General features: G+C 41.4%; 1 protein-coding gene across 1 annotated transcript in view; it reads left to right on the top strand.

Moving 5' to 3' along the window:
* SMYD3 (SET and MYND domain containing 3) overlaps nt 1-6,952 on the top strand; it is a 1,342,222-nt gene extending 1,335,270 nt beyond the window's left edge. Inside the window, exon 12 of the mRNA XM_007955714.2 lies at nt 6,848-6,952. Within this exon, the coding sequence (XP_007953905.1) occupies nt 6,848-6,952 (105 nt within the window). The remainder of the gene's footprint in view (nt 1-6,847) is intronic.
* The last annotated feature ends 5,408 nt before the right edge of the window (nt 6,953-12,360 follow it).

Genomic DNA, 12,360 nt, shown 5'->3' with positions numbered 1-12,360 from the left:
CAACCTTCCTTCCGAGGAGTGGCTGGTGGATTTGAACCGCCAGCCTTCTGGTTAGCAGTCAAGTGCCTTAGGCACTATGCTACCAGAGCTCCTGGGACTTAGTTACTACCCCTGTATTCAATCTAGTTCCATCTGCTCATTATTCCAATAGGGAAACTGAGGCTCATAGAAGAAAAATGACCTCCCGGATCTCTCAGATCCTCAGTGAGTGACTTTTTCTGGCAATAGTTACTACCGCTGGAAGGAGGAGAGCTGAGCTCTCTTCATTCATAAGGCCTCCCAAGCTTCCCTTGGGCCCACGGGTCCCTCCCTCCATTGAGCACCTTAGGACTTTATGTCTCGCTTAATCACACACTGTCTTGCTCTAGTGATCTACTAGTGACATTTCTGACTGTGCCACATCTCCTCCCTGGGCAAGGACCATGGCCTTTGCACTGTAGCCACTCAAAAAATATTTAACGAATGAATAAATGGTTTATTTAAAAAAAAAAAAAAAAATTACCTTCCAGAAATAAATCCTTCCAATGTATCCTGCACTCTGAAAGTTACATCAAGGTATGGAATGCCACGGGGTCAGCAGTGGCACTGCTGAGCCCAGGTGCATCATCAAAGCATTTGGAATTTTCTCCTGCCCCCTATAAAGGGCTTTCTGTGGCGTGGCAGCTGTTTAATGTATTGTAACTCTTGCTCCTTGTATTTCCTATTCTGGATTCCTCAGACCCCCAATTCCCTTTTTCACTCTTATTTCATCCTGAGATAGGCAGAATTAAAAAAAAAGAAAAACTTGCTTCCATTTTTCCGTGTTGTGATTTGATTGCAGAAGTTCTTATCAAGCATATATTTTTCTCTGGGATTTTATATCCGTATTTAAATCATGTTTGGGGAAACCATTTATTGGATTCCTCAGGCTCACAGTAGCGAGTAGATGAGATCCTTGATAAGTTTAATATATTTGCATTAAAAATTAATATGAAAGCTATATTGTTTCCAAACTGAAATCATAATTTGATTTAATTCATTTTATTTAATATATGACCAAAATTCTAAAATTACTTTTTCAAAAAAAGATGTGATGAGATTGAAATCAGTTCTAGGGCCCTTTCATTATTCCTGTGTGAACCATGGGGCTGTCATGTGGCAGGCAATCTATGCTGCCATTTCTCCAGTGATATTTAGTGTCTATATGCAGGCACAGCACCCCCCTTGGAGGCTTCAAATGAGTCCTCTGTGAAAGATTATGTGCAGGCTCTTTTTAAATGCTACCATTAAAAAAATAAAATTTAATGGAAAGAGATAAGCTTTTCCCAGTACAAGCCTACTCAAATTTTATATTTCCTTAATCTGTTTTATATGCTGCTGGGGAGCTCTGGTAGCATAGTGGCTAAGACACTTGCCTGCTAACCAGACTGCTGGCGGTTCAAACCCACCAGCCACTCCTCGGAAGGAAGGTTGGGCAATCCTACTTCCGTAGTGATACTGCCTTGGAAACCCAAGGAGGGGTCGCTATGAGTCAGGGCTGACTCGACGGCACATAACAACAACAACAGCAGGAAATTAAACCAAAATTGTCTTCTCTGACATGTGTATGTGTGGCAGTCAGGAGAGGCTGCAAGAAGGGAGGCACAGAGCTGGAGGAAACAGTTGCTCTGGTTTGTCAGAGATTTACTGTTAACTTTATTTTAGAGGGAAAAAAAGCCCTTCTCTTCTTTCCATTGGGCAGAAGGGTTGTGGCTGCCATGGAGACCAAGTTTGTAGCCAGGACCACATAAAGCTCTCTCCTTGCATCTCTGAAAACTTGTTACCCTAGCTCACCTGTAGGAACAGGTGACATCCAGGGCAAGGACGGAAATGTCCTCTATCATAAGGTGTAAGTTTCAGCTTAAGTACATCCACTGTGCCACATGACACACACACACAATAATCACTGCTTTAAAAAAAAAAAATGGCCATTGAATAGATCCAACTCATGGTGATCGCACGTGTTTCAGGGTAGAACTGTACTCCATAGAGTTTTCAATGGCTATTACCTTAAGGAAGTAGATGATTAGGCTTTTGTTCCTGCTGGGTGGATTAGAACTGCCAGCCTTTCAGTTAGCAGCTGAATACAAACCATTTGCACCCTCCAGGGTATATATTTTACACAATACTGAATCTTACTTCTTTCTCTCCTTTTCTCTTCTACCCCTGCCCCATGGCTTAGAGAAGATTATGTTTTTTTTGTAAATTATTCCTGTCTATACTTATTTTTTAAAGGATCCCTGGTTTAAGCTCTTGGCTACAAATCAAAAGGTTGGCTGTTTGAACCCAATAGCCACTCCACAGGAGAAAGATAAGACAGTCTGCTTCTGTAAAGATTTAAAAAACCTTGTAAATTCTATAAGGCAGTTCCACTCTGTCCTACACAGTGGCTATGATTCGAGTCAGAATCTACTCAACAGCACTGGTTTTGGTTTTGGGTTTATATTTATTTTTACCTTCTGGACAAATGATAGGTGCTCTGGTGGTGTAGTGCCTAAGGCAGTTGAGTGCTAACCAGAAGGCTGGAGGTTCAAACCCACCAGCCACTCCTCAGAAGGAAGACTGGGCAATCTACTTCTGAAATACCACCTCGGAAACCCAAGGAGGGGTCGCTATGAGTCGGAACCGACTCTACAACAGTGAGTTTGGTTTGGACAAATGATGTGGTATTTTTTGGTCAGTCTCTTCAAATTGGTTCTCTGCCCCCAGCTATACCCATTTCCTCTCTGTTTCTCTCCACCCTTGTGGACAGGATCCTTTAATCTTAGTATCTCAAATCCTATACATATATGCTCAGAAGTTGCCGCTATCACCATCTCTCCTTGACATGTTAGGTTCTTTAACACATATGAGAACTGAGGACACAGTCAACAGCATCCTGATTAGGAGTCTCCTGTGAGACAAATGTGGTAGTTAAAGGTTATGTGTCAACTAGGCTAGGCCTGTTTTGAGTGGCTGAGCAGCTGGATGTAGTTATTCCCCATGGTGAGACTGGTAATTGACTCCATGATGGAATCTGCTATGAGCAGCAGAAGTTTTGAGAAAGGCCTCGGCAGCTTTTGACACACTTGAATCCTGCATGTAGCTGAGTCTTCATTTAGCAGCCTGCCATGTTTCCTGCTGATCTTGGGACTGTCTCTGGACTTGAATTGTTATTTGCTAATATTGAGACTGTGTCTTTTTACTTGTTGACTTTGGGTTTATCAGCCTCTGCAGCCCACAGCTGCCTGAGTTGAGAATAGCCTTTAGCTTCAGTGGGCCTGGAGCAAGAAGCAAAGGTGAAGCCCAAGGTCAAGGGACTTTCACCCAGCCCTAGAGCCTGGTACTTTGAACTCAGATGTCTAGCCTCCAATACTAAAAGGGAATAAACTCTTGTTTGTTAAAGCCATTCCACCTGTGGCATTTTCTGTTAGAGCAGCATGAAGTAACCAAAACATCAAATCACAGAGAAGCACAGATCACTGTCCATGTGAGGGACCTGGAGAGAGTCAGGACAAAAAAAAGCTGGTCTGTGAGTGCTCCTGAGAAACAGGCTCAGACCAATTACAGAGGGTGTCTGTAACCTTGCAAGTCAGGCCTGGTCTTTTTCTGGACTAATTACTTTTTAATGGGTGGTAGAGGGTGGTTTCTCTTTCTGCAAAGAGCTTTACAGTAAGTGCTTCTAGCTGATTCATCTTCCGTTGCCAGATCACAAGCACATCTGTCCCTCCGCCAAGTTGATGGGAAGAGAACATTTAAGACTGCTTTCAAATAAGAGAATTTCCCATGAAGGACTTGAAGCATCTCTCTGATCCCAGATACACCCTCTCTTTATAGTCCTGCTTTCATGCAAGTCTCTGCCTCAGAGCTTAAGATGTCTAGAACAACAGAGGCTCCACGGCAAGGCAGGGAAATGAGAAGAGAACCAAAGGCATTTGCTCCTGAATGGTAGAAAACACTCCTTTTTAATCTTCTGTCCAGAGGAATCTCACAGAGTTTGGCTGCTCCCAACTCCTCCCCTGAGGTCCTGAAACACATCCACCCTCAGATTAGCTTGCAGATACCATGCTTCCAGGGCAGACCCACTAGCCACAGACATAGGACATGAATTCTCACTGCCCAAGGTGCTGTCCAGCTCTAATATCTCTATGCCTTTACAGATGTTCATACACAAGAATCTCACCTCCAAGAATGTATCTTAAGCAAATATTCAGCAAAGGCAAAAAGTGATATGCTAGAAGATGATTTACATACTATCATAACAAAAAACTGGAAATGATCTAAATTTCCAAGAGTAGTTTAGTACATAAAACCATCCCTTTGCCTCTGAGTGTATTCCAACTCATGGCAACCCCACATGTGCCAGAGAACTGTGTTCTGTAGGGTTTTTAATGGCTGAGCTTTCGGAAGGTGATCACCAGGCCTTTCTCCTGAGGCACCTGTGGGTGGACGCAAACCTCCAGCCTTTCAGTTAGCAGATGAGCGTACTAATCATCTGCAGCACCTAGAGACTCCAGTTAGTAGGTAATGGTATGTGAGCATAAAGAGGTCTTTGAATTATGATGTTGGTGAAGACTATTGAATATACAAGGGAATTCCGGAAGAACGAACAAATCTGTTTCGAAGTACAGCCAGAAGGCTCCTTAGAAGTGAGAATGGCGAGACTTTATCTCATATACTTTAGATGTGTTATCAGGAGAGACCAGTCCCTGGAGAAAGACATCATCTTGGTAAACTGTTGTTATTGTTGTTATGTGCCGTGGAGTCAGCCCTGACTCATAGCGACCCCTCCTTGGGTTTCCGAGGCAGTATCACTACGGAAGTAGGATTGCCCAACCTTCCTTCCGAGCTTGGTAAACTAGAGGGTCAGCAAAAAAGAGGAAGCCTCTAAATGAGATGAGTTGACACAGTGGCTCTAACAATGGGCTCAAACATGGCGATGATTGTGAGGATGGCACAAGACTGAGCACGTTTTGTTCTGTTGTATGTAAGGTCACTGTGAGTTGGACAGACCTGATGGCACCTAACAAGAAACATGATGGAATTAATTGCACCATTAAATGCTAATTTACCTGGCTATACATTACCACTGCATTGTGAATAGTTGTTGTTATTTGATGAACACTTACTGGAGCCTAGGCCTCACTCCCAGAGAGCACGTTTCAACTGTTTGTTGTGGGGTCTGAGCATTGGTGTTTCTTTTGAATCTTCCCAGTTGATACTGATGTGCAGCCTGAGCTGAAAACTACTGTACTGTGGTAGATACATTGATGGTGCTAACAGGCACGAGAGCCCCATCTTTACACATCTCCTGAAGGTGCATGAACACAACAGATCTGGTACCCTATAAACAATCCCCTTCCCCAGTTGGTAGTACAGGATGACACTGCTTATCTCTGTTTATTGCAGGAGTATTTTTTAGGGTGTTCTGGTTATTTGTTGCTGCATAAAAAACCATCCCAAAACCTAGTAGAGTAAAACAACCACTATTTTATTATGCACACAGATTCTGTGATTCAGAATTTGAACAGAGTACAACAGTGATGCCTGTCTAATTTTCCACAATGTCTGGGGTTTCAGCTAGGAAGATTAGAATCCAACTGTCTTCTGATTGGGAGCGCTGGTGGTGTAGCGCCTAAGGCATTTGACTGCTAACCAGAAGGCTGGCGGTTCAAACCCACCAGCCACTCCTCGGAAGAAAGGTTAGGCAATTTATTTCCATAGTGATACCGCCTCGGAAACCCAAGGAGGGGTCGCTATGAGTCAGATCCGACTCAATGGCAATGCGTTTGGCGTTGTTTTTTTTTTGGTCTTTTGACTGGGGGCTGAAATTACATGAAGATTTTTTTTAATGTACGTATCTGGTACCTGAGAAAAACCAAAACAACAATAAAACCCATTGCCATCAAATTGATTCTCACTCATAGCCACCCTTTAGGGCAGAATAGAGCTACCCCAAAGGGTATCCAGGGCTACAGATCTTTACAGAAGCAAACTGCCTCATCTTTCTCCCATGGAGGAGTGACTGGTAGGTTTGAACTTTTGGTTAGCAGCTGAATGCTTTAACCAGTACCTCAGCAGAGTGCCTCAGTACCTGGGCTAGGATGACTTAAAAGATAGGCCCAGCTAAGACATGGACCAGAGAACCCACATCTGGTCTCTCCTTGTAGCTTGGGCTTCCTCAAAGCCTGGAGGCTTGTGATTCCAGGAACAAATGGGCTGGTAAACAAGGCAGAGGCTAAATGACCTTTTGGACCTAGCCCTGGAAGTCAATAGCCTTACTTCCATTTTACTCTATGGTTGAAGTAGTCACAAGCTGACCCAGATTAGAACTGATAAGATTTAGTGATGGAGTGGAAACAGGGGTGAAGAAGTAGACTGTAAAATGCTGATGCTGTAAAGCCATAAGGTATTAATAGAATACAAAAATACATGTATATAATAATCACTATGCATATAGATGAGAAGAAGTAAATGGAGCATGCAAAAATGAAAATTTTTGAGGTGGTATAACATGCTATTTCATAATACCATGTATTACTTAATAACTTCAACAACTCTTGTTAAACCTCTGTAACTAACTATCCACCAAACCTGTGTAACAACATCCCTGCAAACCACTGTTGGTCACTGGACCGCAGCATAACTTGAGTAGTGAGGCTGCTTTCAGGTACCACATTAAGAAATCACCCTTGTTACTCCATATCTGAGTCAGAGATGCACAGTGCTGAGATCCCAGTTAGAGATCTGTGGGGTTCACTAGGCCATTAGCATCACAGTGAAAAGATGGGTCACAGGCAGGGCCCTGCCTACCTTGGGATCTAATCTGTCTTCTTTCCTTTCCATTTAGGCTTTTGATATTATGAGAGTGACACATGGCAGAGAGCACAGCCTGACTGAAGATTTGATTCTTCTCTTAGAAGAATGTGACGCCAACATAAGAGCATCATCCTAAGGGAGCCCAGTAAGAGGGCAAGTCAGCTGTCCCTTGTCCTGAATGCCTTACGAGACACACAACTCATACTTTGTTTGCTGTGTGAGCCTTCCCTATTGGAACTGCTATTCTGTGTCCATGGAGGTATCAAAAGACAGACACATCGTTTGTAAACAACAAGAACTCTTAGCTGTAGGGAAGCACAATTACAATAAATACAAAAGAATTATTGAAAATGCTACCTGGTAATTGTTTTCTTTGCTTATTTTAATGTTTATCATCTCAATATTCAAGACAGAAAATCCTATTAAAAGCTTGATAGTATAACTTGCTCCTTAGATGTAAGTAAGGATAATTGGGTAAAAAGAAATATTTTCACAATTGCTTCCAAGCAAAATTTAATGTCTGTCTTGGCAAGAAGCAGAATTTTCAGACTTTGTCTAGTATTCATTGGAAATGATGTGTGTGTTCATTCATTATTCAATTCCAAATACATCTCTAACACAAGTTTTATCCTAAATCCTAGAAAGGATAGGATTACTATAATTGTTAATTGCAGTTGAGCCTGCTCTGACTCATGACTACGCCATGCACAAAAGGTTGAAATGTTGCCCCGCCTTGTGTCATCTTCATGATCATTGGTGTGCTTGAGTCCAATGTTGTGGCCACTGTGTAATTTGAGTGGCTTCCAACTGAGGGAGCTCATCTTCCAGCACCATATTGGACAGAATTCTGTTGTGATCTATAAGGGTTTCATAGACTGATTTTCTGTAGTATATTGTCAGGCCTTTCTTCCTAATCTCTCTTAGTCTGGAAACTCCACTGAGACTTGTCCACCAAGGGTGACCTGCTGGTATTTGAGATACTGGTTGCATAGATTCCAGGACCACAACATACAAGTCACCATAGTATGACAAACTGACATATGGGTGGATAGCTTTTTGATAGGAGCTACAAAGTCCCATTGCAAAAGTACAGATATAGGGAAGTAAAGAAATTGTGACCATTTATGCAGTCTACCATACTGTTGTTGTTAGGTGCCATCAAGTTGTCTCTGACTCATAGCAACTCTATGTACTGCCTGGTCCTGTGCCATCTTCATAATTTTTGCTATGTTTGAGTCCATTGTCACAGTCACTGTGTCAATTCATCTTGTTGAGGGGCTTCCCCTTTTTCACTGACGATCTATTTTACCAACCATGATATCTTCCAGGAACTAGTCCCTTCTGACAACATGACCAAAGATGAAGTCTGGCCATCCTCACTTCTAAGTAGCATTCTGGTTGTACTTCTCCCAAGATAGATTTGTTCATTCTTCTGGTAGTCCATGGTATTTTCAGTATTTTTTGCCACCACCACAATTCAAGGCATTGATTCTTCTGCCATCTTCCTTATTCATTGTCCAGCTTTCACATGCATGTGAGGCTATTAAAAATACTATGGCTTGGGTCAAGTGCACCTTAGTCGTCACAGTGACATCTTTGTTCTTTAACACTTTAAAGAGGTCTTTTGCTTCAGATTTAACCATCTTTGTCAACCTTTTGGGGGCTACAGGACACTTAGTGAATTTGATAGAAGCCATAAACCATCGTTCTAGAAAAACATGCATATAAGCAATTTGATTTTAGGATCAGGGATTCTTGGCCTCCCTGGGGTCTTTTGTCTAATGAAAAAATAGGCTTGCTACCTTTCAAGTGTATGGGAATTGTATCAAGCATTCATTTTAAATTAATCAGAGGGGGAAAAACACAACAAAATGCAGGGGCAGTAACTTACATGCCATATGAACAGAGTTCATAGGAAGAACCCCATGTTTGACAATTTTCTGAATAGAATTTATCAGTCAGTGATGAACCTGGATTAAGAGATTTGCCTTCATGCCTTCTAGAGAAAGCATGATAGGCTTTTAAATCCCTCTCAGTCTGCCTCCAGATTTTTAAGAAGGTTCTGTTTGCATCAACTTTTAATAGAAAGCAAGCTTTTAAACAAAGGTAAACATTTACCAAACAACTTCACAACAAAATAATTTTGGAGAGGGGGGAAGGGCAGGGAAAACATAATTTAAAATCCATGTCACCAGTCACTGACGATTTATTGCCACCCTAGCCACCATGACTGCATTTTCATTAATCCATAGTCATTGTAGCGGCAGGCTTTTTTCACATCAGTAACTTGACGCCATTAGTTGCTCCTCTGGGATGAGAACACATTCAAACTGAAAATGAACACGCTGGGTGTAATTTATAGCCATGCTATATGAATGCCAAGAGTGTGGGGGAAACAGGCTGCCTGGGAAGCCTGCTCACTATGTGAGCTCAGGACATACTTCCTCTAGCCAAGCAAGAGTTCTGGGCAGGCAGGGAGGGCGGCCGTACCCTGATGAAGCCAGACAGCCACAAACCACAGAGGCCCCTCACTCAAGCTACACTATGGGATGAAAGAGAAATTTCATACATGGGGCCCTCCCCTGATTTATTTCTTGGAATTTCTTTTCTGGTGCAATCAGAAAGAGATGTTACACTCACTTAGAGGAACTGAATGAGATTCCATGGGGAGAAGATTCTGGGCATTATCTGTGAGGTATCATGAAATTCTTAGGACAAGCAATCATTGATGGGAAGAGTCAGGAAAACATCAGAGCCCTCCTTTTCCCTATGGCCTATATAGTAGAACTAAGAGATCAAACTGGTTGAGAAAGAAAACCAACACAACTACCCCCAAACTGGGATACTAATTAACCTTTTTGAGATTTATAAGCTTAAAAAAAATATAAATGAATATGTTTATTCACAGATAACATATTCAAAATTAATTGAAAACATATTTTTTTAAAAAAACCACTTCATACTTAAATATGTTTTTCATGTTTCAGTCACCCCCAGAAGCAGCAGTAGCAGCAGCACCCTTCAGGAGAGAAAGTCAAGAATCATTGCCTCTCCCTTCTTCTGTCTTTTCATTCTCTTGAAGTCTTTGGGTGGTGCAAGCAGTTAATGCACCCAGCTACAACCAAAAGATTGGAGGTTTGAGTCTACCCAGAGGCACCTCAGAATAAAGTTCTAGCAATCTACTTCTGAAAAAATCATTCATTGAAAACCATAGTAAGATCTTCCCAGATGGCAGAATATGCAGATAAGCTACCCAGTCCCTCTACAACAAAGAAACTAAAAACCAATTGAAACGGACACAGAGGAAAATCCTGGAACCCTGAGATTTGAAGGGAAGGATAAATAAGTAGAGGAGCTCTGGTAGCATAGTGACTAAGACACTTGCCTGCTAACCAGACGGCTGGCAGTTCAAACCCACCAGCCACTCCTCGGAAGGAAGGTTGGGCAATCCTACTTCCGTAGTGATACTGCCTCGGAAACCCAAGGAGGGGTCGCTATGAGTCGGGGCCGACTCAATGGCAAAACAACAACAACAACAACAACAACAACAACAAGAAATTGAAGGAAAACAGTGAATAAGGAGAAAAACGGAGCTGTGGACAGTGACTAGTCTGATGGTGCAGCTGTTTTGGATATTTGCAAGAAGTCTTCAGATTGGGGCAACAACCTGATAATAAGCTCTTGTTGTTGAAGACTGCATGAGCAACTACACTGGTGGCTGGCAAACAGAAAGGAACTGTGACCAAATGACCCAACCAAATCTGTACCTCTGCAACCACACTCACTAGGCAAAGCACCCCCTGCTTTTGCACCAACTGACCAACAACAGACAATGGCCAATATCAGCCCAACCCACCCCCAACTGCTCTACATGAACAATTAATGACAGAGATCTGTGCACACATTCCCATCCTCTATCACACCCACCAGGAGACAGGTGGTGAATGCCTAAGTGCAGCTGAACTAGTGAATAGAGTAGCACACAAGCCGTACCTACCTGGGTAGGTATATATATATCAAAACAAAGCAAAAAAAAAAAAAAAAACCATGAGATCACAGCAATATAAATAACTAATTAAATGTAAACACAAAAACATCACAATGTCTAGGAGACAACTGACAACCTCAGTTCACACAAAGAAGCAAGATAAAGTAGTACAAACAACAGAGTAGAATAAACAAACAAAAATCAAACCCACTGCCTTTGAGTGGATTTCGACTCATAGTGACCCCCATTGGGTTTCTGAGGTGGTAAATCTTTATAGAAGTAGATTGCCAAGTCTTGTTCCCATAGAGTGGTTGGTGGGTTTGAACCACCAACCTTTCTGGTTAGCAGTCAGATGCCTTAGGCACTGTGCTACCAGAGCTCCTCACAGACTACAATAGAGAGCAAGAAAACTTCCCTGAGGAAGAAGTGGCATTGGAACTACCTGATAAGGAATTCAAAATAATTATTTTTAGGTACCTTCAGTGGGCTGAGAGACAGACCAAGGAAATACTGACAAAATCAAGAACTCTGACAAAATTAAGAAAAACACAGACAGAACTCTAGAAGAATTTAGGAAAACAATACAAAAACAAACTGACAAAGTAAATAAAACTATACAAAAACAGCAAATAGAAATCCCAGAAGATTAAAACTAAGATTTCAGAAATAGATAACACATTGAAAGGTCAAAAGAGTAGCATCAAATCAATGGAAGACAGAATTAATAAAATAAAAGACAAATCTATCGATACTACTTTGTTAAGGGAATAATAATCAGGAGAAAAAAAGAAAAAGAAAAAAGCCCAAGATCTTTGTGGGACACCATCAAGAGAAATAACTTATGAGTGGTCAAAATTCCACAAAAGGAAGAAAGAAAGAAAACCATAGAGAAAATTGTTGAAGCTTTGTTGCAAAAGAACCTCCCTAATATAAAGAAACACATCAAGAAGTTCAACGAACCCAGATGGGATAGACCACTAAAGAAAATTACCAAGACATATCATAATCAAACTCTAAAACTAAGGACAAAGAAGGAATCCTGAAAGTAACACAGGAAAAATTAAAAGTTACCTACAGAGGGCAACCAATAAGACTAAGCTCTGATTTCTTGGCCAAAACGATGCAGGTGAAAAGGCAATGGGATGACATATATAAAACCCTGAAAGAAAAACAAACAAACAAAAACTATGGCAGCCAACAATAATATCCAGCAAATTTGTCCCACAAATATGATAGTAAAATTACATTTCCAGATAAACAGAATTAAGAGAATTTGTAAAAACTAAAACAAACTTAAAAGAGACAGAAAAGAGGGGACCTTCAGAGAAAGAACCAACAACAGAAGACAGCAACCTGTGATTAATACATCTGACAACATAACCCAGGAATCACCCCAAATATAGACTATTCCAAAATAAAATAAACTTACAAGGCTGAAAACAGGGAACCAGCAACATCGATTTGTAAATAACAACAACTAAAAAGCAAAAAGAGGGAATAAATAGTATAAGTACAGAACGTCCCAAAGGACAAGAAGTCAATATGATTTCAAGAAA

Source organism: Orycteropus afer, unplaced genomic scaffold (assembly GCF_000298275.1).
Source record: "Orycteropus afer afer isolate SDZICR_OR568_19922 unplaced genomic scaffold, OryAfe1.0 scaffold00533, whole genome shotgun sequence".
Lineage (NCBI taxonomy): Eukaryota > Metazoa > Chordata > Mammalia > Tubulidentata > Orycteropodidae > Orycteropus > Orycteropus afer.
The sequence above is the reverse complement of the archived record's forward strand: the minus strand, read 5'-3'. Positions and strand labels throughout refer to the sequence as shown.